Genomic DNA, 26,090 nt, shown 5'->3' on the forward strand with positions numbered 1-26,090 from the left:
GATTACAGGCATGAGCCACCGTACCCAGCCTATTAGTTTACTTTCTTAATAAACTTGCTTTCATTTTACTCTGTGGATTTGCTTCCAATTCTTTTTATTTTTGAGATGGAGTTTCTCTCTTGTTGCCCAGGCTAGAGTGCAATGGCGCAATCTCAGCTCACTGCAACCTCCACCTCCCGGTTTCAAGCGATTCTCCTGCCTCAGCCTCCACGCCTGGCTGATTTTTGTATTTTTTGCAAAGATGGGGTTTCACCATGTTAGCCAGGCTGGTCTCCAACTCCTGACCTCAAGTGATCCACCCGCCTCAGCCTCCCAAAGTGCTGGCATGGGCATGAGCCACTGTGTCCGTTGTTTTTTTTGAGATGGAGTCTCACTGTGTCACCCAGGTTGGACTGCAAGCAGTGGTGCCATTTCAGCTCACTACAACCTCTGCCTCCCAAGGTCAAGCAATTCTCCTGTCTCAGCGTCCTGAGTAGATGGGACTATAGGTGCCCGCCATCACGCCCCGCTAACATTTTTAATTTTAGTAGAGATGGGGTTTCACCATGTTGGTCAGGCTGGTCTGGAACTCCTGACCTCAAAACATCCGCATGCCTCAGCCTCCCAAAGTGCTAGGATTACAGGCATGAGCCGCCACACCTGGCCCCAATTCTTTCTTGTGCAAGATCCAAGAACCCCCTCTTGGGGCCTAGATCAGGACCCGTTTCCCGTAACACGGTTTCTGTAGCATCCAGCCTACAGCCAGCACAGTGCCTACCGTGGTGCTGAGCTCGCCAGAGGTTCTCCATGACGCTCCCCAAATTAAGCTGCGGAATGGGTCTGAACTACGAGCCGACAGTGCCCTGGGTGAGGCAGGCAGCTCGACTCACCTTGTAGATGTGGCCCAGGCTGATGTCCAAGGCCACCTCTTGGGGAGCATCCTGCTCCTTGTTCTCACTCAGGCCAGCCTCGCCTGGAAGCACTCTGTGGTAAGACAACAACAGTGACAATGGGAAACCCAGGACAGGGCACAGGAGCAGGAGTGAGGCACAAGGTGGGACACTGCTGCCCTGAGGCTGCTCATCTGCTGGGCACAGCAAATCCCTCCACACACATGATCTCATGTCGTCTCTGAGGGCCAAGAATCCAGGGGCAGCTCCGTTGGGTGGTCCTGGCTCAGAGGTCTCTCAGATGTTGCCCTCAAGGTGTTGGGTGGGGCTGCAGTCACCTGAGCCTGACTGGGCTGGAGGGCCTGCCTCCCGGCTCACTTTCCTGGTCGCTGATCCGCAGGCCCCAGGGCCTCTCCACAGGGTTTCTCCATATGGCCACTGGTTCTCCAAAGCCAGCGGTGAGAAAGAGAGGGAGCGAGAATGTGCCCAGGACAGAGCCGCAGCCTTTCATAACCTAACCTTGAAAGTGACATCCCATCTCTTCTGCTGGTCACACAGGCCGAACCTAACTTGGCGTAGGAGGCAGCTACAGAACCATGTGAACGCTAGGAGCAGGGGATGCATGCGGGGGGCTCCTTGGGGACTAGCTCCCACATGTTACCACTCAGGTGAGGCCTCCAGCTTTAGTTTTCCAGAACTTGGAAACCACAAAAGCACACTTCCAATCCCCGCAAAGTCCTCGAGTCCTCCCTGGGTCTGCTCCGCAAAGCTGACCCTGCATACACTGCAAAGTGCTCCACGTGGTAGCTGTCACGGGGGCTGCCTCATAAGACAGCAAGTACGGCGGAAATCAGAATAGAAACATCCCTGAAAACCTCCTCCAAAGGTGTCACCCTGAGCTGATGTGCTGTCTGCTGACAAGCCCAGCATGGCATTTCCCCGAGTGATGGACCGGATCTGGCTGAGCACCAGGTGATGTTAGAGGCCGGGGCTGGGGAAGAAAAATCCCCCCCCTCCGCCCCCTTTAAAGACCAAGCCACACACAGGGTGGTGAGATGCTTAGTTAGGGGGGCCTTGGTGGGTCTTACTGGATGGCAGTCTCATCACCCTTCCCACAAGCCTCCCTCCCAGGCCCACGCTCACAGGATGAGAGCCTGGGCACGATCACCTTCACCCTTTCTGTGGCCAAATGAACACTGTTGATTTCAAGTATGTTAAATGAGCTTATGGTGAGGGTCCCCTCTGCTGTCTCACCCACTTCTCCACTCTTAAGAAATGGCTTAAGGTTCCTGCTAACAGTGCTAAGTGAAGATACCGGCGACAAGCACACTGCTGATGACAGCAGGCTCCAGGCAGGCCCCTGGCACAGGGGAGGAAGAGCGCTGTCCTACAGCTCCTGTGAAGTCTCTGCTCTTCTCCACTTGGCGCTGACCTCAGAGGGGAAGGAGGAGATCTGTCTCTGAGGTACCAGGAAGTTGGTGCCAACAAACCAAACTTGGTGGGGAGTGGAGAAAGGGGCTGGGCTCAGTCCTTCTCCCAAATTTCGGCATTTATTAGGGCCACAACTGAATGGGTGAGGCTGGCATTTGCACATCTGGGCACAGGCTGGGCCTGTGCCAGTGAGGGGGAGCTCAGGTTTGTCCCAGCCTTGAGCGTGCAACACGTGCACCCATAGGAGGGTGTGTTTTCAGGTTTGTAAGCATAGGCAGCCAGAGTTGACGACAAACATCTGCAGGAGAGAGATGCTGCCAAGGGGAGAAGGAACGTTGAAGGTGTGAGGTGGTGACACGTATTCTCTGAGCTGGAGAGGGAGTGTGGCTGTGGGGAGAGCCCTTTCCTCCTTGGAAAGAAATGTCAGCCTCCCCAAGTGAAGGCCTGGCTGGCCAGAGTTCCGGAACTTTGTGGGCCCACAGGCTCATGGGCAATATAATGGGGTCCTCTAATCCATGCCCTTTGGAGGAATCACTTGACTGAACTGCTGGCATCTGCGGCTGCCGTTCTGAGATGCAGCATCGGACGATCCCCAATCAGCTGCCCGCAAGGGGCTGCCAGTATGGGGTCACAGCCAGGGAATTCAACGGCCTGTTATCCCTGCTCCCTTCTTGGGCTCAGCAGGTTAGAGTGAGCTGATGGTCCCACCATTGGACTCTATGAGGAAAGCAGCTTCATCGGTCCCACGCCTGGCTCCAGGGTCTGTGGCCAGCACCCAGGAACTGGGTTTCTGTCTCAGAGACACTGTTTAATACTCATTAACCTTATGAGGGACGACACGTCATTGACCTCTACCCAGGTCTCCGCATCTTCCCCCATAAGTTGAAAACATAATGAAGTTACCATCTGTACGGCATTCCGACGTTCTCAGATGAAAGACAGCAGGTACAGCGTATGAGAACCACTGCCGCCTTAACCAAGAGCTGCCTCCTCAACCAGTTGCCCCTGCACTTGATAGGACGCCCTGTCAATGTGTTAACTGTCGTGTATTTCCCCCTTTGGCCTCTGCATCAGGCTGCTCCTTTGAAAATCAAGTGGCTGGCGGGGCGTGGTGGCTCATGCCTGTAATCCCAGCACTTTGGGAGACCGAGGCAGGCAGATCACCTGAGGTCAGGAGTTCAAGACCAGCCTGGCCGACATGGTGAAACCCCATCTCTACTAAAAAAAAAACAAAAAACAAAAATTAGCAGGCATGGTGGCATGCACCTGTAATCCCAGGTACTCAGGAAGCTAAGGCAGGAGAATTGCTTTAACCCAAAGGTGGAGGTTGCAGTGAGCTGAGATCGTACCACTGCACTTGGGCAACAAGAGTGAAACTCTGTCTCAAAAGAAAAAGAAAAAAAGAAAACCAAGTGGCCAAGGCTTCTGGCACCAGGAAACAGCTTCAGGCTTTTGATCTTCAGTGGCCAGGCCTGTGCATCGGAGCAGGCTCTAACTTCAGCTGGGCTTGGCAGCAGGAACAGCCTTGGAGGACCACGCACAGCTACCTAAGGACCTCCCTTGTGCTCCTGGGGGAGATGGGGGCACCTGGCAAGGCCCATTCTGTGTAGCAACATGGGCACGAGCCCCTCTGAGGATGCTGACAAGCTCCCCCACCACCCTCTTCCCACTCATATCCATGCTCCATCCTTTTCCCGAAACGTCCTCCCATTTCCCCTCCCCAGTCTCATGACTGAGCAGAGGACCACTGTTTCCAATAAGGTGGATGCCAGGGGATCTGCATGGCCTAGCTGTGGAAGGACTACATCTTTCTGAACGGAAATCCAGAAGCACTAGATAGGAGATGGTGATGGCTTTTAAGGAAATCCGAGATTAGGAAGAAATGGTGGAAGACGTGTCTCACAGCAACTAGAGAGACAGCCCAGTCACAGTGGGGCCATGCACAGATGTCTGAGTCCCTCATTTTGACCCCTGGCCATTGTGAGGTGCTGTGGGTAGCCCAGGAGAAGCCCCAGAGGCATCTGTTCCCCTGAATGAAGGCATCCCTGGAAGTCAGCAGAAAAGAGATGCCTGGGCGGAGCCAGCTCGCGCAAGACAGCCTCCGAGTTGGTGAGGAGCCAGGACAAGAAGGACCACAGGGAGAAGATGGCCTGCCGTGGGGTTTCTCTTGTGGCCCATGCATCCATGAAGGATGCCGTGCCCTTGGGGAGGAGATGCTGGAACGTCCTTGATGCTTCCTGAACACCCCAGAGGGGTCACCCTCCAATCCATGACACAAGCAGCAGTCCAGGAAACCTACCCAAGCATTTTCGCCATCCTCCTACCATGAGGAAGACACAGTGTAGGGGCTCCAAGCAGGAAAGCCTTCCCAGCCCTGAGGGGCTTGGCAGGTGGTCCCCAGCCTGCTCCCAGAGCCAGCAGCAGAGAACTCACCCCTGTGGCTGTCAGTCAGGTCCTTGAGGGTAGTTCTGAATCCTCTGATGGGAAATGGTGTCAACAGCCTGGCCAACATTCTGGGGCCCAGAGGTAGATGTTAAAACGGTGTGTCTGGGACACGACATGAGGCCCTGGCAGCTCCCTGGGCTCTGATCTAGGACAACACAGCTCTGCTTTCCTCCCACACAAAGCTGAACTGCATCTGGAAAAGCTGAAGTCTGCATGGTGGGGTTTGTGTTCCCAAGTACTTAAGAAGATGTGTTTAAAGGGCCACAGTTCTCATCCCTCCTGCCCACTCTGCCTCTGGAGACAACAGACTTGTTCCGCAGCATGAAGGGCAGGCCGCAGTCACATCCTAGGAGAACCGGGAGGTAGTGGGGGAAGCAGCTCTTTGCAGAATAGAACAAGACCCGGTGGCTGCATCTCCAGTACCGCCTCCCACTCCCAGGAGGACACAGGGACACTCATTACAGCAGTCACAAGTGGCTCTTCTGGACTCCATGGCCCCTGCCTGCCTCAGACGTTCATTTGTTTTTCTGAGTGTAATTCTCTCCCCTGCTCATCCAAGATGGTGTGCGACTGCAGCTCTGTGCCAGGAGGAGGCAAGTGGCTCATTACACCAGACATGGAGCTGTGAGCTCCGGGAGGGAAAGGGGCAGGAGCGCGGCAGGCTGGCACATGTGTGGGGTATTTATAGCAGAGCTGAGTGCGGTTTGGCTTGGCAGACAATTGCTAAACACAGTCGTGGAACAGGTTCTTAGGAGAGCTCCCACTTTCCATGCAGAGGAACATCTGCCCACTGAGGCGAGGCAAGGGGGGCCTGGCACCTCCTGGGGCTGAGAGATTGTCAGCGGGAAGCAGGGGGTGGGGGGAGTCCTATACAACAGCCCCTCCAGGCTTCAAAACACTCTGTTCCATCTCAAATCACCTTCTCCAAGGGTTCTCAAGAGAGTTTGGATGTGCTAAAGTGTGTAGAACAAGATGATGATATATAACACTTTTACGACCGTAAGCTAAGTCACCATACGCCCACCAGAGCTACTTATGCATCACGTGGCGCTCCTCCCCGCAGGCAGGGACCAAGCAAAGGCAAATGATCATGACTGTCCACCAGCAAGCCAGCCCGGGGCTCAACGGGGGCACTCACAACACAAAACTGAGGGTTGTGGGAACGTAAAAGCATGCCCTGCTGTTCCCAAGTGGATACTAGGTAAGGGGCCAAACAAGTGGCTTGAAGAGACTCAAGAGACTGGGATGTGTCTGCAAGGATATTAACCAGGTTTCGAAGTCTGGGTTTCACCAGAGAGGAGCAGGCAGCAGAGGCTGAGTCAGAAAGTGCCAAAAACAGGCTCATCCATCCCGGGGGCTTCCCATCTCCCTGAGGCTGGGAGCAAGGAAATTCCTTCTTGGTGTGATACTCAGATCCACAGGTGGCGGTGTGTGGTTGTTCTGTAATTCCATACACATGGGATAGAGCCTGAGTCCAGCACCTTCCAAACAAACAAGACAACAGGTGGCTGGGTGTGGGGCGGCTCATACCTGTAACCTCAGCACTTTGGGAGGTCAAAGCAGAAGGATCACTTGAGCCTAAGAGTTCAATACCAGCCTGGACAACATAGGAAGACCCCTCGACCTCTACACAAAATTTAAAAATTAGCCAGGCGTGGCTGTGCGTGCCTGTAGTGGCAGCTACTCAGGAGGCTGACGGGGGAGGATCACTTGAGCCTGGGAGGTGGAGGCTGCAGTGAGCTATGATTGTACCACTGTATTCCAGTCTGGGTGACAGAGAGAGACAGATGCTGTCTCTTAAAGAAAAAATGAAAGAAAAAGGCAGTGAGGAAGGAGAAGTACTCACCTGCCGCCGTGCCAAAGGAGCCCCAGAGGGTACAGGGCAGGACTGTGGGCACCCAGGCTATGGAAAGCCTCCCTGACCTCTTGCAGTGAGGGGCACCACAGGTGCATGTCTTCACCTGTCAGGCCAAAGGGGACAGAGAGTTAGAGCGGGGAATGGAGGGCAGGGCACACCGTTCCCACGAAAGGGGCTGGCCGTTGACCCCTGGCCCAAGGTAACCAGTTTTTGCTTTCTCTGACACCACAGGTATTACCTGGGGAAATGAAGCAACTGGTGGTTTCCAAGTACTTCTGGAGTTTTGTGAATGTCAATGTTTTCCTGAATGTTCTCTTACCTGGTCTTCAAGGTATGGTTGCACTCGGGACAACTGCTCCCTGATCATCTGGCCATCCACATCAGGCAGTGGTCAGGGTGCTCGGCTGCCCACAGCCAAGTGACACCAAGAGTCCTGTGCCACAGGCCCCGAGCTACAAGGCTCACTGGACACCAGGCTCACATCCTTAGACTCTCTGCGGCAAAGCACTGAGGCCGGCGCTGAGCCCACTGTGGCCTCTGCAGCACCCTTGCTGCTGCAACATTTAGGTGTCCCCGGTCCACCATCCCTGCTGGGAGCACACCTCGCCTGCCTCCCACAGCCTGGGGCATGTCACCTCAGCAAGTGTGCGCTGTGGGAACCAGCTTCCCCTGACCGATTTAACCAAACATCCATGATAAAGTCTGACCACATCAGCCAGGCGCAGTGGCTCACACCTGTAATCCTAGCACTTTGGGAGGCTGAGGCAGGCAGAAGGCCTGAACTCAGGAGTTCGAGACTAGCCTGGGCAACATGGTGAAACCCTGTCTCTACCAAAATACAAAAGAAATTAGCCGGGCATGACGGCATGTGNTGATCCCACTATGGCCTCTGCAGCACCCTTGCTGCTGCAACATTTAGGTGTCCCCGGTCCACCATCCCTGCTGGGAGCACACCTCGCCTGCCTCCCACAGCCTGGGGCATGTCACCTCAGCAAGTGTGCGCTGTGGGAACCAGCTTCCCCTGACCGATTTAACCAAACATCCATGATAAAGTCTGACCACATCAGCCAGGCGCAGTGGCTCACACCTGTAATCCTAGCACTTTGGGAGGCTGAGGCAGGCAGAAGGCCTGAACTCAGGAGTTCGAGACTAGCCTGGGCAACATGGTGAAACCCTGTCTCTACCAAAATACAAAAGAAATTAGCCGGGCATGACGGCATGTGCCTATAGTCCCAGCTATTCAGGAGGCTGAGGCAGAATAATTGCTTGAATTCGGGAGGCAGAGGTTGTAATGAGCTGAGATCGCGCCACTGCACTCCAACACGCCAGCCTGGGCAACAGAGTGAGACTCCATCTCTCCAAAAACAAACAAAAAAAAATCTGACCACATCAACAAACAGGAAGAACCTTACATACTCAGAATTTTTTTCTGTCAGACTACTTAAGGACATTCTTACAAGCAGGAGAGTAGAAACATAAAAAAGAATGTGTCTAGGCATCTTCTCTAAGGATGGCTGCCCAAGACCTCCCACCCCACGTGTTCTCTGCACCGTGAGCTCCCACACCCCATCCAGGAGCAGAGCCTACGTTTCCACTCTGCTCTCATTCCTCAACATTATCCAACTTAGCAGTTGACTTGCTTCTCCTTCTGTCTCTCCCCAGCACAACAGGAGTCCCACAAGGGCAGGGGTCACATCTGTGTTGGTCATCTCTACAGGCCCCATACCTAAAAACGTAGCCAGTGCGTGGAAGAATTAGAACTAATGAACGGAGAGAATCCAAACCAAATCTGACCAAGTAGTACACAGCTAAGAGAGTGCTATGTTCTGAGTGTTTACGTGACTCCAAAGCTCGTATATTGAAATTTAATCCCAAGTGTGATAGCATCAAGAGGTGGGGCCTCTGGGAGGAAAATTAGGTCATAAGAATGGAGCTCTCACAAATGGGGTCAGTGCCCTGATAAAGAAAGGAGGTCTGAGGGAGCTGGTTGCCCCTTTTACCCTTCTGCCACATGAGGAATTGGCCAGAAGACCTCATCTTTGGGGCAGAGAGCAGCTCTCACCAGATGCCAAATTTGCTGGTACCTTGATCTTGGACTTCCCAGCCTCCAGAACTGTAAGCAATAAATTTCCCAGTTTATAAATTACCCAGTCTAAGGTACTTTGTCACAGCAGCTCAAATGGACCAAGACAGGGAGACTGAGAACAAGTCCTAAGATGGGCTGGCAGTATCCAGAAGAAAGATGTTAAATTTGACAACGGGTAGGGCATCAGAATCAAGAACCTGGAAGCTGGGTTAGGGACACATCAGAAGCACATACTTGAGCCTTCACCATTCTAGAGGGTGAGCATCCCACCCTGAGGACCCACTTCAGCACACTCCACTGTGTTCAGGAACTAGCCAGGTGTGGAAGATAAAAAGGCAAGTTAGAGGAGACCTGGACCTCAAGGAGCTCACGGTCTAGGAGGAACAGAAGCCAGATCAAGAAATACAAGTGAATGTCTTTATCCAAAAATCAAAGCAGGTAAAAGGTACAGAGCCTTCTCCGAGGGGCAGGTGTTACCTGGGGGTGGTGAGGAGACAAGACAAGGAATATGAAATGTGGAAGGTGGAATGGGAATGTCTCTTTTCTGACAGACAGAAAAGATGGAGGCACGGCAGCACAAAGCAGCATGGCATGTCCAGACGGAGGCAGAACAGGCACAGAGCATGGATGGCTACAGCAGGGTGGGGACTTCTGCAAGGACCACTGCAAGAATCGGTTTCCTAAGCTCACTGAAAAGTGCTGCCAACAGTCCTGCCCAGCTGCAGCACTGGCAGACGGCAGGATGGCGGACAGAGGGTCTCTGAAACCTGCCCAAGGACATTTCTTCGGCAGGCGTCGAGTGTCTCTCTTTGGAAATGTATATGGGTTGAGACTTACCAAACAAGTAATTAGACTCTCGGAGGAGGAAAAACTTTCTTGTTTGTTTTTTTTCCTCTCTTGGGCAACTTAACAAGTAAAGAGTGGTAATGATACCCCTTACTCGCCTCACAAACGAGCTGGGAAGAATGAAGTCTGCAAAACACAATGAGACTCCACTGGAAAGAAAGACTGTTCACCAGGGCCTTCGGGGGACTGTGCACGTATGTGCATGCACCTGTGGGCGGGCAGGTGAACTTTCCAGGCAGGGGAAGACAATCAACCTCGGGCGAGGCCCCAGGAGGCCCAGGTGGGCTGGAACCTCCTGCCAGCAGCCTCAGACCCAAAGCGGGTAGTGCCTGCCTCCCCTCGAGATCCCCGTCGCAGCCCACACAGGGGCATCTTCTGCTGTGAAACTCCCTGACTCACAGGCAGCAGTGCCCACTCTGCCAGCCTCCCACCGGACACCATCCCTTCTCCCCTCTCCCACCCAGCAACCGCTCCACAGCACAGCACAAGCCAGGCCAAGGTGTCAGGAGCAGTGTCAGAGGAGGGGTCTGGGAGGCCTTGGGACAATTCAGTCCCCATCAGCAGCCCTGGAGGCTGGTGACTTGAGGACAGGAAAATACCACTCCAGAGCCCATAATTAACACTGCCTAGAAGTGGGCCATGCCCTCAGCTTTTCCTGAGCTCTGTTTCTCCCCATGAGGGCTTTCTGGAGAGCTGACACAGAGGAAACTCAGACGCCAGGCTGCCAGGCTCCAGCTCCCCAACTCAGTTCCTCCAGGCTCAGAACAGTCATTTTAGGTGATGCCCAGGGGAGCACCAGAGCACTGTGTCTTTTAAAATGCCAGCATGGGCCGGGCATGGTGGCTCATGCCTGTAATCCCAGCACTTTGGAAGGCCGAGGTGGGTGGATCACCTAAGGTCAGGAGTTAGAGACCAACCTGGTCAGCATGGTGAAACCCTGTCTCTACTAAAAGTACAAAAAAAAAAAAAAAAAAAAAAAAATTAGACGGACGTGGTGGTGGGTGACTGTAATCCCAGTTACTTAGGAGGCTGAGGCAGGAGAACTGCTTGAACCCTGAGGCGAAGGTTGCAGTGAACTGAGATTGTGCCACTGCACTCTAGCCTGGGCAACAGAGTGAGATTCCGTCCTACAAAAAAAAAAAAAAAAAAAAAAAGCCAGTGTGAGCAACGCAAAGCCTCTGGGCTGTGTGTGGAGGCCGTGCTTCTGCAGGCGTCCCTTTAGGTTACTCTTCTGGGATGGAACTGATGCTTGGGGGTGTGGGGGGAGACAGAGGAAGAAAACTGTCAGGCCTAAAATAAAAGTGACTTTTCCATCTGTGTCGTGGAAGAAGCTGTTAATTCACTACCGTTCTCCTGGCACCCCTTACATGGACTTGGAAATCCATGCACATCCCAAGAACCTCTTCGGCCACTGGAAGTGCCAGCCTCAGCTCCAAGACCAGGCTCCTGCCCCACTTCTGGGCCTCCCTCGTGCCCCTCTATTCTCATCCTGGGCCTTAGAGCTTTGGCAGCAGGAGATGGAGTCTGCAGGCTCTGTTCTTATTCTCCCCAACCCCCAAATCAAACAGTGAATGAGCTTTGGTGGGTGGCTGCACTGGGAGGGCCAAGCAGCACCATCTGCCTGAGTTCTCGTTCTCTGAACCCGAGATACCATAGGAGGAGGGGAGGTCCCCATCAGCCTTAATGGCAAGGGGCCAGGAGGCTGGTTCCTAAAGGAGAGCAAGCTACCCACTCCACTGAGTCTGATCCTAACTGGAGTACAGGGCTCACAATGTTTACGCGAGGCTTAAAATCCAATTCTTTCGTATCCTCCCCAATCTAATCACTTACCTTCCTGCAGCACTTTTGTACTTAAATTTAAACTTGTTTCAATATTGCCAGCTTTAGTCAATTAGCTTTAGCTTTAGTCATTTCAACTGTGCATTCACTCAGCAAATGGCAAGCAAACACCAGGTGCCATTCTAAACGCCGGGGACCCAGCGGTGAACAGAACAAGCAGCCCTGCTCTCAGGGTGCTGGCGTTGGGTGGGGGACACGCAACACACATACGCAAGATACATACACACAATGATGCTCGGAGGCATCCGTGGCTTGGAGGAAGGGTAGTCAGGGGATGCTGGAGCACCAAGTGACTTGGGGAGCCTGGCAGAGACCTAAGGCCAGGGAGCACTGCTGTCTTCTAGGTTGAGCAAGGAGCCCAGGGTGTTGGAGTGGGTGCAAGGCCCAGGGGCTGGGGGTGAGTATGGAGAGGCGGGTGTGGGTGAGAGAGAGGCAGATGAGCCGGCCTGGAAGACTGGAGCAAGGACCAGGGATGAAGGGAAGCCACAGGACTTGAAAACAGGGAGTGTCATAACCAAAGGGAGCCAGGTCCTCAACAACAACAAAAAAAACAACAAAATCCTGTATCCCCAAATTATGGCATGTGCACTTCTCATTTTAAAAACACGCACATTTTGTTGCTCCTGATGACAGCGTAAGCGCAGGATGCAAGCAGACTGGCGTTCTCCCAAAGACTGACGCTGCCTCTCCCTATGAAAACCGTGTGTCTAGGGAGACTGAGAAACGCTGACCACTTGCTGTTCCTGGTCTCTCTTTCACCGGCTCTTTTCTAGACCTGTACCCACATTCTTTTGGAACCTTCTTTCTGTTTCTTCTCTACTCTGCAGCCAGCTCCGAGGGTGCCTTCATTTTCCTGTTTCTCCCCACTCACCCTGAGCCCAAGGCCTTTTCTGTGGTGCTGTGAACAACCTCCGTACCTTGCTGTAACCAACTCTGCACCCACCAACACCATCTCTATAGGCCCCTGGCCTGCTTATTCATAGGAATGTGTACAGGGCGGGTGATGCCATCCCCAGGGCACCTCTCCTTTCCCCCTGCCCTTCCGCAACTCACACCACTGCCTGGTGTCACCTAACACCAGCAAGCACTCGAGGCCCCCGGTGTGTGGGACACAGCGACATTGTGCCAAACCACAGAATCACTCATATCTGCTAGAATAAGGTTTGGCTACAAACAACAAAAAGGACCAAAATCAAAAAACAAAAACAAAAGAAAAAATCCCACCCGGACTTCAAAAAGCTAGAATTTTATTCTTTGACAAAAAAGAAGTCTGCAGGTAGGCAGGTCACAGCCGGTGCAGAGACCCCACTGTACCTACAGGATCTCAGGAGCCCGTCTTTCCGCTGTGCTGTTCTTAGCATGTGCCTCTCATGCTCAAGGTCACATCATGGTCCAGCACGGCTGGTCGAGGCCCAGCTGTTACGCCTCAGCTCCAGGCAACAGCCTTCTCACTTGGCCACCTAAGCATGCATTCTTGCTTGTTTTTAAGGATACAGGGCTCCCTCAGCATGACTCAGGAAGGTAGTAGGAGCAAACCACCCTCCCAAGTTTGGAAAGCAAAGGTTGAGACTGATTTAGACTTAACCTAAGAGTTTTCCAGTGATGTCCACGAATGAATGATCTACCAGATTCTCTCCCAGTTTGGATTTTTGGGTTTTGTTTTTATTTTTGTTTGTAGATGGAGTCTTGCTCTGTCACCCAGGCTGGAGTGCAGTGACTTGATGTCGGCTCACTGCAACCTCTGCCTCCCGGGTTCAAGCAATTCTCCTGCCTTAGCCTCCCGAGTAGCTGGGACTACAAGCGCACATCACCACACCTGGCTAATTTTTTGCTATTTTTAGTAGAGACGGGGTTTCACCATGTTGGCCAGGCTGGTCCCGAACTCTTGACCTCAGGTGATCCACCCGCCTTGGCCTCCTGAAGTGCTAGGATTACAGGCGGGTGCCATTGTGCCCCAACAGCCCCAGTTTGGATTTTTGAACTAGAGGGTTTTGGAATATGCCTGATCTCTGGAATAATATGAAACAGAGAAATCAAATGCTAGTAGAGAAGTGGAGCAACAGGAACTTTCTTTTTTTTTCTGAGACGGAATCTCGATCTGTCTCCCAGGCTGGAGTTCAGTGGCACGATCTTGGCTCACTGCAAGCTCTGCCTCCCGGAGCCACAGGAACTTTCACTCATTGCTGGTAAAAATGTAAAATGGAAGTTTTGGAAAGTAGTCTGCTTGCTTCTTACAAAGCTAAACAGACTCAGCTGGGTGCAGTGGCTCACGCCTATAATCCTAGCACTTTGAGAGGCCAAGGTGGGTGGATTATGAGGTCAGGAGATCGAGACCATCCTGGCTAACACAGTGAAACCTCGCCTCCACTAAAAATACAAAAAAATTAGCCGGGCATGGTGGCGGGTGCCTGTAGTCCCAGCTACTTGGGAGGCTGAGGCAGGAGAATGGCATGAACCTGGGAGGCGGAGCTTACAGTGAGCCGAGATGGTGCCACTGCACTCCAGCCTGGGGGACAGTGAGACTCCATCTCAAAAAAAAAAAAAAAAAAAGGCTAAACAGACTCTTACCATACATACAACCCAGCAATTGTGCTCCTTGGTATTTCCTCAAATAAACTGCAAATTTACGCCCACACAAAAAGCTGTACGTACATGTTTACAGCAGCTATATTCAAAATTCTCAGAAATTGGAGGCAAACAACATGGCCTTCAAGAGATGAGCAAATAAACTATGGTGCAACTATGTAATAGAATATTATCCAGCAATAAAAAAGGAAGGAGCTATCAAGCCATGAAAAGGCATGGAAAAACCTGAAATGCTTATTGCTGAGTGAAAGCAGCCAATGTGAAAAGACAACATACTGTGTGATTCCAACTACAGGATATCTGAAAAAGGCAAACCTATAGAGACAGTGACAATAGCAGTGCTTGCCAGGAACTTGGGTGGGGCGGCAGGGTGGGAGGTGAAGCAGACGGGGAAAGAGGATAGGATGAACAGGTAGAACTCAGGACATTTTTAGGGCAATGAAGCTATTCCGTATGACACACTAAGGAGGAACACATCCATACTATACTTTTTTTTTTTTTGAGACGGAGTCTCACTCTGTCTCCCAGGCTGGAGTGTAGTGGCGTAATCTCGGCTCTCTACAACCTCTGCCTCTCGAATTCAAGCAATTTTCCTGCCTCAGCCTCCCAAGTAGCTGGGACTACAGGTGTGCACCACCACGCCCAGCTAATTTTTGTACTTTTTTAGTAGACAGGGGGTTTCGCCATGTTGTCCAGGCTGGTCTTTAACTCCTGACCTCAGGCAATCTGCCTGCCTTGGCCTCGCAAAGTGCCCAAGATTACAGGTGTGAGCCACCACACCCGGTCATTTGCTAAAATCCATAGAACTACACAACACAACCCTAATTTAGGCTATGGACTTCGGTTAATAATGTACTGATATTGTAACATATACACACACTAACATATGATATGTAAATAATAGAGGAAACTGGTGGGTGGCTGGTTGTGCAGTGTGAGTATACAGAAACTCTACTTTCTGATCAAGTTTTTTGTAAGCCCAAAACTATTCTAAAAAATAAAGGTTATTTAAAAAAAATACAGTAACAACAAAAATATTCTTTTTTTTCGAGACAGAGTCTTGTTTTGTCGCCCAGGCTGGAGTGCAGTGGTGTCATCTCAGCTCACTACAACCTCTGCCTCCCAGGTTCAAGCAATTCTACTGCCTCAACCTTCTGAGCAGCTGGGATTACCAGCGCCCACCACCCCACCTGGCTAATTTTTTGTATTTTTAGTAGAGACGGGGTTTCCCCATGTTGGCCAGGCTGGTCTCGAACTCCTGACTTCAGGTGTTCGCCCGGTGGCTCACGCCTGTAATCCCAGCACTTTAGGAGGCCGAGACGGGTGGATCACGAGGTCAGGAGATCGAGACCATCCTGGCTAACACGGTGAAACCCCGTCTCTACTAAAAAATACTAAAAGCTAGCCGGGCGAGGTGGCGGGCACCTGTAGTCCCAGCTACTCGGGAGGCTGAGGCAGGAGAATGGCGTAAACCCTGGAGGCGGAGCTTGCAGTGAACTAAGATCCGGCCACTGCACTCCAGCCTGGGTGACAGAGCGAGACTCAGTCTCAAAAAAAAAAAAAAAAAACAGCAGCAGGAGACAGGTCTCCACACACACTATCTCGAGCAGCACAGCAGACCCAGCACTGGAAAGGATGATGGTGGTTGCTCTCATCTCAATCAAGGACCCAGCTGAGAGCCTAACACAGTGGTTCTCAGACTTGTCCGCACATTTTTTTTTTTTTGAGACACAGTCTTGCTCTGTTGCCCAGGCTGGAGTGCAAAGGCACAATCACAGCTCACTGCAGCCTCAACCTCCTGGGCTCAAGCCATTCTCCTGCCTCAGCCTCCAGAGTAGCTGGGACTACAGGCACACACCACTATGCCCACATTTTTTTTTTTTTTTAGTAGAGACGAGATTTCACTATCTTGCCCAGACCGGCCTGGAACTCTGAACTCAAGCAATCTTCCTGCCTTGTCCTTCCCGAGTGCTGGGATTACAGGTGTGAGCCACCACACCCGGCCTGTTTGCACATGTTGGAATCACTTAGGGGTGTCAAAATTACTGCCACCTGTGCCCTACCCCCAGAAACTGTGGTTTTAGTCTGGGGTGTGGACTAGGCTTTAGAATTTTAAAAAATTTCTAAGTGATTCTAATACACAGCCAAGTTTGGGCTCCACGGAGCTAGGGAAAGCCGTGGCCGGCTCCAGAGCAGTGCCCAGGGCCACCCTCCCGTGCTCTGGTGGGTGATGAGGGTGGTGGGTGATGAGGGTGGTGGGTGATGAGGGTGGTGGGTGATGAGGGTGGTGGGCGTGGACAGGAATCCTCAGATGCCAGCCCTGGCTCCCCTCTCGCCACACCTGGGGCCAGCTGCCCATGGCCCACCAACCCAGGGGCTCTCAGTTCTGGATGCCCACTGGAATCAGCATGGGAGGCTTCAAAATGCTGATGCCCAGGCTGTGCCTCAGACTGATCTCAGAGGGCGGGACACAGGCATCATACTTTTTAATGCTCAGCCATAGCTGAAAATTGCCAGGGCTGGAGGCTGAGTACTGGGGGAGCTGCAGACATCCTCTGATCATCGTCTAGAAGTCCAACATTAAGAAGTGTTGGGCTGGGCACAGTGGCTCACACCTGTAATCCTCACAAGTTGGGAGGCCCAGGCAGGCAGATTGCTTGAGCCCAGGGGTTTGAGACCAACCTGGGTAACACAGTGAGACCCTGTCTCTATAAAAAAAATACAAACAAATTAGGGGTCATGGTGGCACGCACCTGTAGTCCCAGCCACTTGGGACGCTGAGGCAGGAGGATCACTTGAGCCCAAGAGGTCGAGGTCATGGCTGCAGTGAGCCCTGATGGCGCCACCACACTCTAGCCTGGGTGACAGAGTGAGACCTTGTCTCAACAACAACAAAAAAGTGCTCTCCAAGTTTAAGTCACTCACATTTATTTTGCACCTCATTTTAAAAGTGGGGGCTGAGAGTCCTGAGCTAAAGTGGTGGGCAAAGCACCCATTCTTGCCTGGCCACCACTCCTGCAAGAGGTTCGCGCGCTTGGCCAAAGTCCTCAAAACCTGGAACATCTCAGCCCCAGGGCCACATGAGAATCACCTGAGAGTTTTAAAGATTCCTGGTGACAGGTACTGTCCTAAGGGAATGAACTCACCTGGGCCTCACCAGCAACTGATGACGCGGTACCTGAGGGTCCCCTTGTACAGGTGGTGGGATGTAGTGGAGGGGACAGAAGCTGAGTGTGCCACAGGCAGCGAGACTCTGGAGATGCCGGCTGAGCTGGGGTAAAGCATGCATGCCTGTCCCCACAGGGCCAACGGACCCCAAGTCCTGATGTTAGAGGACCAGAGAGCACATCAGAGCTTGGCCAGTACACGCAGCTCCACAGCCAACTGGCCACAGAGGACCAAAGCAGCCATCTGGAAAAGATGCTGCTGTCCACCGGGAGACCAGTGTTTCTGGAGACCCACCCATTCACTCAGCAAAAACCACCTGGGTCCTACCGTGTCCCTGCTCACGTAGCTGCCAGGAACCCAACAGATAACTAAAACTAAAAGCAAAAGAAAACCATGGTCCCCATACTCTGGAGCTCACAACCCATTGGGAGAGACAATAATTAATCAAAGAACCCACCATCAACTATGACTAAAGCCACAATGAGTGGAAGAGGGAGCCAAGCATAGAAGCAAGGGGGCGGCCCACACCCGCAGAGCAGGCCTCCTTGAGAAGGTGATGCTGGAGAAGCCCATAACCCAGAGGAAGAGATGGAGTTAAGAAGAAAGTCAGGCCAGGCTGGGATCACACCTGTAATCCCAGCACTTTGGGAGGCTGAGGTGGGCAGATCACTTGAGGTCAGGAGTTTGAGACAGCCTGGCCAACATGGCGAAAACCTGTCTCTACTAAAAATACAAAAATTAGCCAGGCGTGGTGGCGTGCGCCTGCAATCCCAGCTACTCAGGAGGCTGAGGCAGGAGAATCACTTGAATCCAGGAGGCAGAGGTTGCAGAGAGCCAAGATTGTGCCACCGCACTCCAGCCTGGGCAACAGAGTGAGACTCCGTCTCAAAAAAAAAAACAAAACAAGGCCAGGCGCGGTGGCTCATGCCTGTAATCCCAGCACTTTGGGAGGCCAAGGTGGGCAGATATGAGGTCAGGAGATCAAGACCATCCTGGCTAACACAGTGAAACCACGTCTCTACTAAAAATACAAAAAATTGGCCAGCGTGGGGGTGGGCGCCTGTAGTCCCAGCTACTCGGGAGGCTGAGGCAGGAGAATGGCGTGAACCCGGGAGGCGGAGCTTGCAGTGAGCCGAGACTGCGCCACTGCATTGCAGCCTGGGGGACAGAGCGAGACTCTGTCTCAAAACAAAACAAAACAAACAAATGAACAAACAAAAAAACAAAGGCAAAGTCAGGGGGCTGCTGCAGGGAGGAGGAGAGTGTCCCAGGTGGAGAGGCTGGCACATGCAAAGGCCCTGTGGCAGAAGGAAGATGGAAGAAAAGAAATGCAGGAAGGTCGCAGCACAGATAGTCAGAGAGGGTGAGGTACAATGAGCTGAACAAGGGCTGGCTGACCGCAGAGGAGAGGGCACGCATTGCATGCACAGTAGGAGCTTGGGCAGGCTTTCCAGCCCCCAACTACCTGTAACATGGGACAATAATAGTATCTATTTGTAGGGTTGTTGTGGTGATTAAATGAGATAGGCCCTAGCACAAATTAAGCTCTCTGGAAATGTTATCTATTATTTTCAATTAAACTGCTTTTATTATCATATCCAAGCATAGTATGTTTTTAAAAAACAGAGATTCTGACGCTGAGTTACTGTTATCAAATTCTAATTGGAGACTGTGAAAGGGCTGCGCCAAGCACACGACAGCTCCAAGGGAGCTGGGCCCTGGGGTCTCCTGGGTGGTCTTCCAAGTATTTTCCCGCCCATTTGGGTCTCGACCACATTCTCACAGCACCAGCACGGGGACCGAGCACAGCTGGCGTGGCAGATCTGGATCCCAGCCCGCTGCTCCGGGCCTGAGGACAATGGGATTAGCCCTGCGGAATCAGGCAGTGAAGGGCACCCAGTATGAGAATGGCATGGGGTCCAGGGCCCAGGCACTCAAGTGCTCCATACACGTGGGCAGCTGCTGCTGCCACCACCACGGAAGACACGACCTACAGGTGACAGGGTCATGGGGCCTCCACTCCGGCGGCTCTGATGCAGCAGGAAGCTATCCTGCAAACCACAAGAAAGGCAGATTGGGTGAGGCGAGGACACCTCCTAATAAGACGGGGAAGAACAGAGACTGTCAACCTGATAGACAGACTAAAGACTGCTTAAATTTCAAAATAATTATTCCGTGTGAAATGTGCCAGACCCTCCCCACCCACTGCCTACAAAGAGTACCTACTGCATAATTCCATTTACATAAAATTCTAGAGAATACAAACTAATCTGTAGTGACAGAAAGTAGATCAGTGGTTTCCTACAGACAAGAGAGATCAATCATGAGGAGGCACAGGGAAACTTTTGGGGGCCATGGAAAATATTTACTAGCTCGATTGTGGCAATGGTTTTATAGGCACATATGTAAGTCAAATGTATACATTATACACTTCAAATGCCTGCAGGTTAATGTATTCACTTACGTCTCAATTAAGTTGTTTTTTTTAAAGAAGGATTAGAAATATGTATTAATTTTGGCCGGGCATGGTGGCTCAAACCTGTAATCCCAGCACTTTGGGAGGCCGAGACGGGCGGATCACGAGGTCAGGAAATCGAGACCATCCTGGCTAACACGGTGAAACCCCGTCTCTACTAAAAAATACAAAAAATTAGCCAGGCGTGGTGGCGGGCGTCTGTAGTCCCAGCTACTCGGGAGGCTGAGGCAGGAGAATGGTGTGAACCCAGGAGGCGGAGCTTGCAGTGAGTGCAGATGGCGCCACTGCACTCCAGCCTGGGCGACAGAGCGAGACTCTGCCTCAAAAAAAAAAAAAAAAAAAAAACGTATTAATTTTTTGTTTTGAATCCCAATGGCTCATCGCACCTCCAGGACCCCCCACTCGGAAGACTCCTGCCTTGTGCAGCTGACCTGCCTTGTGCAGGTTGGGGCCTCTCCAGACGTCAGTGGGGAGAACTGGGAAACTCTGGGAAGAGCAATCGGTATTGGAGGTCATTTCAGATGGATACTAATGTGGCAAAAGAAATACGGTATAGGATGGGCACGGTGGCTCATGCCTGCAACCCCAGCACTTTGGGAGGTTTAGATGGGCAGATCACGAGGTCAGGAGATCGAGACCATCCTGGCTAACCACGGTGAAACCCCGTCTCTACTAAAAATACAAAAAATTAGCCGGGCGTGGTGGCGGGCGCCTATAGTCCCAGCTGCTCGGGAGGCTGAGGCAGGAGAATGGCGTGAACCCGGGAGGTGGAGCTTGCAGTGAGCCAAGATCGCGCCACTGCACTCCAGCCTGGGCGACAGAGGGAGGCTCCGTCTCAAAAAAACAAAAAAGAAATACGGTATACACATACAAACATAAAAATATAGATGAAACGTGGATTGTGCATTAATTTGTTCCTGGAAATAATCACAAGAAACTGTTACTAACGAGTACTTGTGAGGAGGAAGTAGCTGTGGGGAGTGGCTGGGAAGAAGACTTTCACTCTTTATTTTGCATCTTTCTCTAGTATTTAAATTAAATTTGCTAAACTTGGTACATAGAGTGCTTTAAAAACTAACAACAAGGGTTACCTGGGTGGTAAGATTGTTGGCCATCTTGTTTCTATTTTACTCTTCTTACAAGAAACAACTTTATGAACGCTTTCAGAGAGGAGGAGTGGGAAGGAGGAATAAAGAAAGGAAGGGAGAGATGAAGGAAAGAGAATGCAACAGGCGACAGCAGAAAAGAAAGTGACCCACAAAATGGGGCCTGTATGGAAGCCCAAGGCCCCAGTGGCTACGATGCCAGAGCTCAAGGAACAAAGGGAAAAGTGTGATCAAGTGAGGAAGAACAAAGTGTCCTAAGACCCTGCTCAAGAACGTGAAATGAATTTTGTTCTTGGAGCTGAACGTCTCGCCCACTTTCAAAATATCCAAAGAATGTACTGGCCAGGGTCATTCTATTTTATTATGTCCCCCTCCTCCTACACAAATATTATAGAAGCCAACAGAGAATGGAATGGGTAGGTAAAAATGGACAATTGTCTTGGAAGCAAATGGGAAAGAACCTACGCGAGCTCTGCTCCTTTCTACAGCGTTCTGATCTCACTGATAGAGCTCCTTTTTCCTAAGGCATTGCTTTAAGACTGGTGCTAGGTTAATGGCCAGTCATATACCTTTTGTTAAAGAAACATGAGGTCATTTCTCTTAACCAATTAGTTGCACAAGAGTATGTTTGCTTTCAAAACCCAATTCTACCACAAAAAAATTATCACAGCTATTAAGTTCAGCAGGTTAATATAAAAATCTGTATTTCTACACACGAGCAACGGACAATTTGAAAAGGAATTAAGAAAATATCTCTACTTATACCAGCACCAAAAGAATAAAATACTTAGGAATAGATTTGACCAAAGAAATGTAAGACACGTACACTGAAAATTACAACACAGTGTTGAAAGAAATTACAGATGATCTAAATAAATGGAAAGACATCCTATATTCATGGATAGGAAGACTTACTATTATTAAGATAGCAATAGTACCCAAAAGTTATCTGTAGATCCAAGACAATCACTATTAAAATCCCAGTTTTCAATGTTACAGAAATTGACAAGCTGGTCCTAAAATTCACATGGAAATGCAAGGGACACCAAACAGCCAAAACAATTATTTATTTATTTTTTTTAGACAGAGTCTCGCTCTGTCGCCCAGGCTGGAGGGCAGTGGCACAATCTCAACTCACTGAAAGCTCCACCTCCCGCGTTCACGACATTCTCCTGCCTCAGCCTCCCGAGTAGCTGGGACTACAGGCCCCACCACTATGCCCGGCTATTTTTTTTTTTTTTTTTTTTTTTTTTTGGATTTTTAGTAGAGACGGGGTTTCACTGTGTTAGCTAGGATGGTCTCAATCTCCCGACCTCGTGATCCACCTGCCTTGGCCTCCCAAAGTTCTGGGATTACAGGCATGAGCCGCTGTGCCTGGCCAACAATTTTTTAAAAAGTATAGTTAGAGGACTCACACTTCCCAACTTTAACACTTACTATAAGCTATAGTAATAAAAAATTTATGGTACTAGCATAAGAGTAGACATATAAACCAATGGAATAAAATTGAGAGTTCGAAAATAAACCCTTACATTTATGGTCAAATGATTTTCAACAAGGGCACCAACAGAATTCAATGAGGAAAGAGCAGTCTTTTCAATAAATGGTGCTGAGACAACTGGATATCCATACACAAAAGAACCAAGCTAGACTCCTATCTCAAACCACATACGAAAATGAACTCAAAATAGATCAAATACCTAAATTTATGAGCTAAAACAATAAAACTCTTAGAAGAAACCATAGATGAAAATTTTCATGACCTGAGATTAGACAATGATGTCTTTAAGTTTGACACCACAAAAGAAAAAAATAGATACGTTGGACTTCATCAAAATTTTACAATTTTGTACATCAAAGGACATCATCAAGAGATTGCAAAGAAAACCCACAGAATGAGAGAAAACATTTGCAAATCACATTATCCGGTAAAAAAGAGACCTCTCACGCATCAGCAGTCACTCCCTATTCCTTCTTACCCTATCTCCTGGCAACTACTAATCTACTTTTGGTCTCTGTGGATTTGCCTATTCTGGACATTTCATGTAAGTGGAATCATCTACTACGTGACCTTTCGTATCCTTTTTTCTTATCAGTGCTTTCAAGGTTCACGCATGTTATAGCGTATGTCACTCCTTCATTTTTTTTATGGCTGAACAGTATTCTATTTTATGGATATACCACATTTTAAGAGGTTTCTTTTTGGGGAGATGAAAATGTTTTGGAAGTAGACAGTGGTGATGATTCAACAACTGTATATTAAAAACCACGGAATCTTACATTTTAAAAGGGCGAGTTGTATGGTATGTGAATTGTATCTTTAAAACAACCAACCATTCCATCCTGGTCTTGCCAAATATAAATAAAGCTCCACTGTGCCTGCAATGGCACCCACTGTCCTTCAAGACCTGGCCTTCAAGACCTCCAGTCTTATCTCCTCCTCTGCTCCCTTGAAGGAAAGCTCCACTCTTCCACCTCGTCTTTGTTCGCACTGCTCCCTGCTTCCTGTGCAACCCTGCACACCCTGATATTCTGCCCAAAGGCTGCAGAACAGTGGTCTGTCATTGAATGGAGTCTGCAGATGGGTTCGCAGTGGTTTTTTCTTATTTTAACTGAGTTAGTTACCAAGAGGACATCTCACATAAACATCTATATCCCGGCTGGGCGTGGTGGCTCACATCTGTAATCCCAGCACTTTGGGAGGCTGAGGTGGTGGATCACCTGAGGCCAGGAGTTCAAGACCAGCCTGGCCAACATGGTGAAAACCTGTCTCTATTAAAGATACAAAAAAAAATTAGCCGGGCGTGGTGGTGGGCGCCTGTAATCCCAGCTACTTGGGAGGCTGAAGCAGGAGAATTGCTTGAACTCGGGAGGCAGAGGCTGCAGTGAGCCAAGATCATGCCACTGCACTCCAGCCTGGGCAGTAAGAGTGAAATTCCATCTCAAAACAAATAAAAAACAACAAAAAGAAAACATCTATATCCCGGCGTGGCAGTCTATGGTGCCTATCCAAGAGCCACGCCTCCCTTCTTCCTTGGTAAGGGAACCCTGGTTTTGTTCTGGTGTCTGCTCAAGGAAAACGGGTCCACCCCAGCGGAAGAAAAATGGCATTCCACTCACCTTTGCTGAGACTGGCCTAAAGGTGGTTATTTGAGCAGTCAGAGCTCTGAGTCGCAGGCAACAGAAACAGGAGCTTGCTACTTTAGCAGAAAACAGGTTTATTATATGCCAGAAGCCAGTTAACCATCAAGATAATTAAGCTTAGGTTCCGGGGTCCCTCACTGGCATGTGCCTCCGTGAGTGCTCCAGGATGGGAAGTGAAGTCAGATTGCAATGAACAAGCATTGCTATAAGAAAAAATCCTACAGAGCTCAGCGGAAAGGGACTTGAACCTCCCAAGGCCTAAGTATTTGGGATGATTTCTCTACTTATTCTAAACAAGCATTCACTTTCATACGCAACATTCCATGTAATGACTTAGATGACCCAGATGTTAGAATTAGACAAGGATTTTCACAGCAGCTATTATGGCTACATCCAAGGTGTTAAAAGAAGGTTTGCTCATACTCAATAAACAAATAGGAAACGCCAGGAGAGAAACAGAAACTATGAAAAGAAAGGGCCAGGTGTGGTGGCTCACACCTGTAATCCCAGCACTTTGGGAGGCCAAGGTGGGAGAATTCCTGGAACCCAGGAGTTTGAGAGCAGCCTGGGCAATTGGGCAACATAGGGAGACCCCGTCTCTATAAAAAATAAAAATAAATTGGCTGGGCATGGTGGTGTGCACCTATAGTCCCAGACACTTGGGAGGCTGAGGTGGGAGGATCATTTCAGCCTAGGAAGTTAAGGCTGCAGTGAGCCATGATTGTGCCACTGCACTCCAGCCTGAATGACAGAGCAATATCCTGTCTCAAAAAAAAAAAAAAGGACTAAATGGAAATTTGAAAACTAAAAATACAGGTATCTTAAAAGACACTAGAAAAATAAACCTAGGCTGGGCGCAGTGGCTCACACCTGTAATTCCAGCACTTTGGGAGGCCAGGGCTGGTGGATCACGAGGTCAGAAGATCGAGACCATCCTGGCCAATATGGTGAAACCTCATCTCTACTAAAAATACAAAAATTAGCCAGGCGTGGTGGCGGGCGCCTGTAGTCCCAGCTACTCAGGAGGCTGAGGCAAGAGAATCGCTTGAACTCTGGAGGCAGAGGTTGCAGTGAGCCGAGATTGCGCCACTGCACTCCAGCCTGGGCAACAGAGCGAGACTCCGTCTCAAAAAAAAAAAAAAAAAAGACTGGAAGAGTAAATCTCAAGCATTCCACCCTAAAGGGACAGGATTCATGAGGCTGGAAATTCTTCAGATACAGCCGTGATGTTCAAAGGACAAACAACATGGCAAGTGGCCGCTAAAGTCCGTGGCCCAGTTCTAATGAAACAGAATGCAAAAACTGTTCTGATAAAGAGAGGAAAGTATGAGAAGCAGCGACCTCGTATGTCCCATCCTTTCCTTTGCTGCCCTCAACACTCTTGTCTCCTGAGAACACAATGGTGTTGGGAGCTATGGCAGCCATTCTGCAACCCGGAGAGGAGGTAGCGAGAAGGCATACGCAGAATCCAGAGTCCTGAGACTGCACATCTACTGAACGTGTCACCGAATCACCTGCCTCTGAATTCCTTGTCATGTGAGGTAATAAACTGCTCTTGGTGTTTGTTATCAAATAGTCAAACTACAACCTAACTAAAATGTGGCTTCTCTTGAAAATGAAGGTTTGGGAATACCACACCTGCGTTTACCTGCACCAAACCTGATGCAGACAGTCCTTTCACACCGGGACAGGAGCTCTCAGACTTTGCTCACTCAGTCCCCACAGACAACTGAGTCTGCAATCCCTGCTTTCTGGCACAGATGGCTCAACTGTCTCATCTTCTACTAAGAACTTCCTGGTTCCTGCCTCCCCACATCCCAAACCCACCTGCCTACAAGTAATTCCTCTTTCCATTGCCTCCTTTCTGTCTCTGATGGTCACTGCTCATTTAATCCCCTCCCACCTCTCAGCCTCCTAAGAAGAGGCCCATGCGTTATTCATCCCTGCTCCTCTCTCTGCCCTCTAGCGAAGTGCTTGAGGAAGGAGGCGCTCAATGTGTCTTCACTGAATAAATGAATGAACACTCACTGCAATGAGGCACGGCAATGTGCCAGAGCATCCCTTCTCTCAGTGCACCAAGCTCTCTGCACAGCTGACATGTACATGTGTTGCTTCCCTATCCAGGAATACAAATTCCCCGTCACCCCCACCCCAACACACGAGCGCCCTGGGCCACTCGGGCCCTCAGCCTCAGTCATTGGAGCACACCCATAACAGTCAATACTCTTAAGTCCTG

At 50.3% G+C, this 26,090-nt stretch overlaps 1 protein-coding gene across 8 annotated transcripts in view; it reads right to left on the bottom strand.

Annotated features, from left to right (window-relative positions):
- FAM178B (family with sequence similarity 178 member B) overlaps positions 1–26,090 on the bottom strand; it is a 115,650-nt gene that overhangs the window by 46,832 nt on the left and 42,728 nt on the right. For 6 of the 8 annotated variants that reach the window (XR_001885535.1, XM_017871832.1, XM_017871831.1 and 3 more), the window contains 2 exons: positions 6,592–6,706; positions 870–963 (listed from right to left, as the gene is read on the bottom strand). Coding sequence is in view for 6 of the 8 variants with exons in the window: in XM_017871832.1 (XP_017727321.1) it covers positions 870–963; positions 6,592–6,706 (209 nt within the window). In the remaining 2 variants the exon portion in view is untranslated. Of the gene's footprint in view, positions 1–869; positions 964–6,591; positions 6,707–26,090 lie in introns of those variants that run through there. The other 2 variants (XM_017871834.1, XM_017871836.1) reach the window with 2 other exon arrangements.

Source organism: Rhinopithecus bieti, unplaced genomic scaffold, assembly GCF_001698545.2.
Source record: "Rhinopithecus bieti isolate Rb0 unplaced genomic scaffold, ASM169854v2 scaffold_6935, whole genome shotgun sequence".
NCBI lineage: Eukaryota > Metazoa > Chordata > Mammalia > Primates > Cercopithecidae > Rhinopithecus > Rhinopithecus bieti.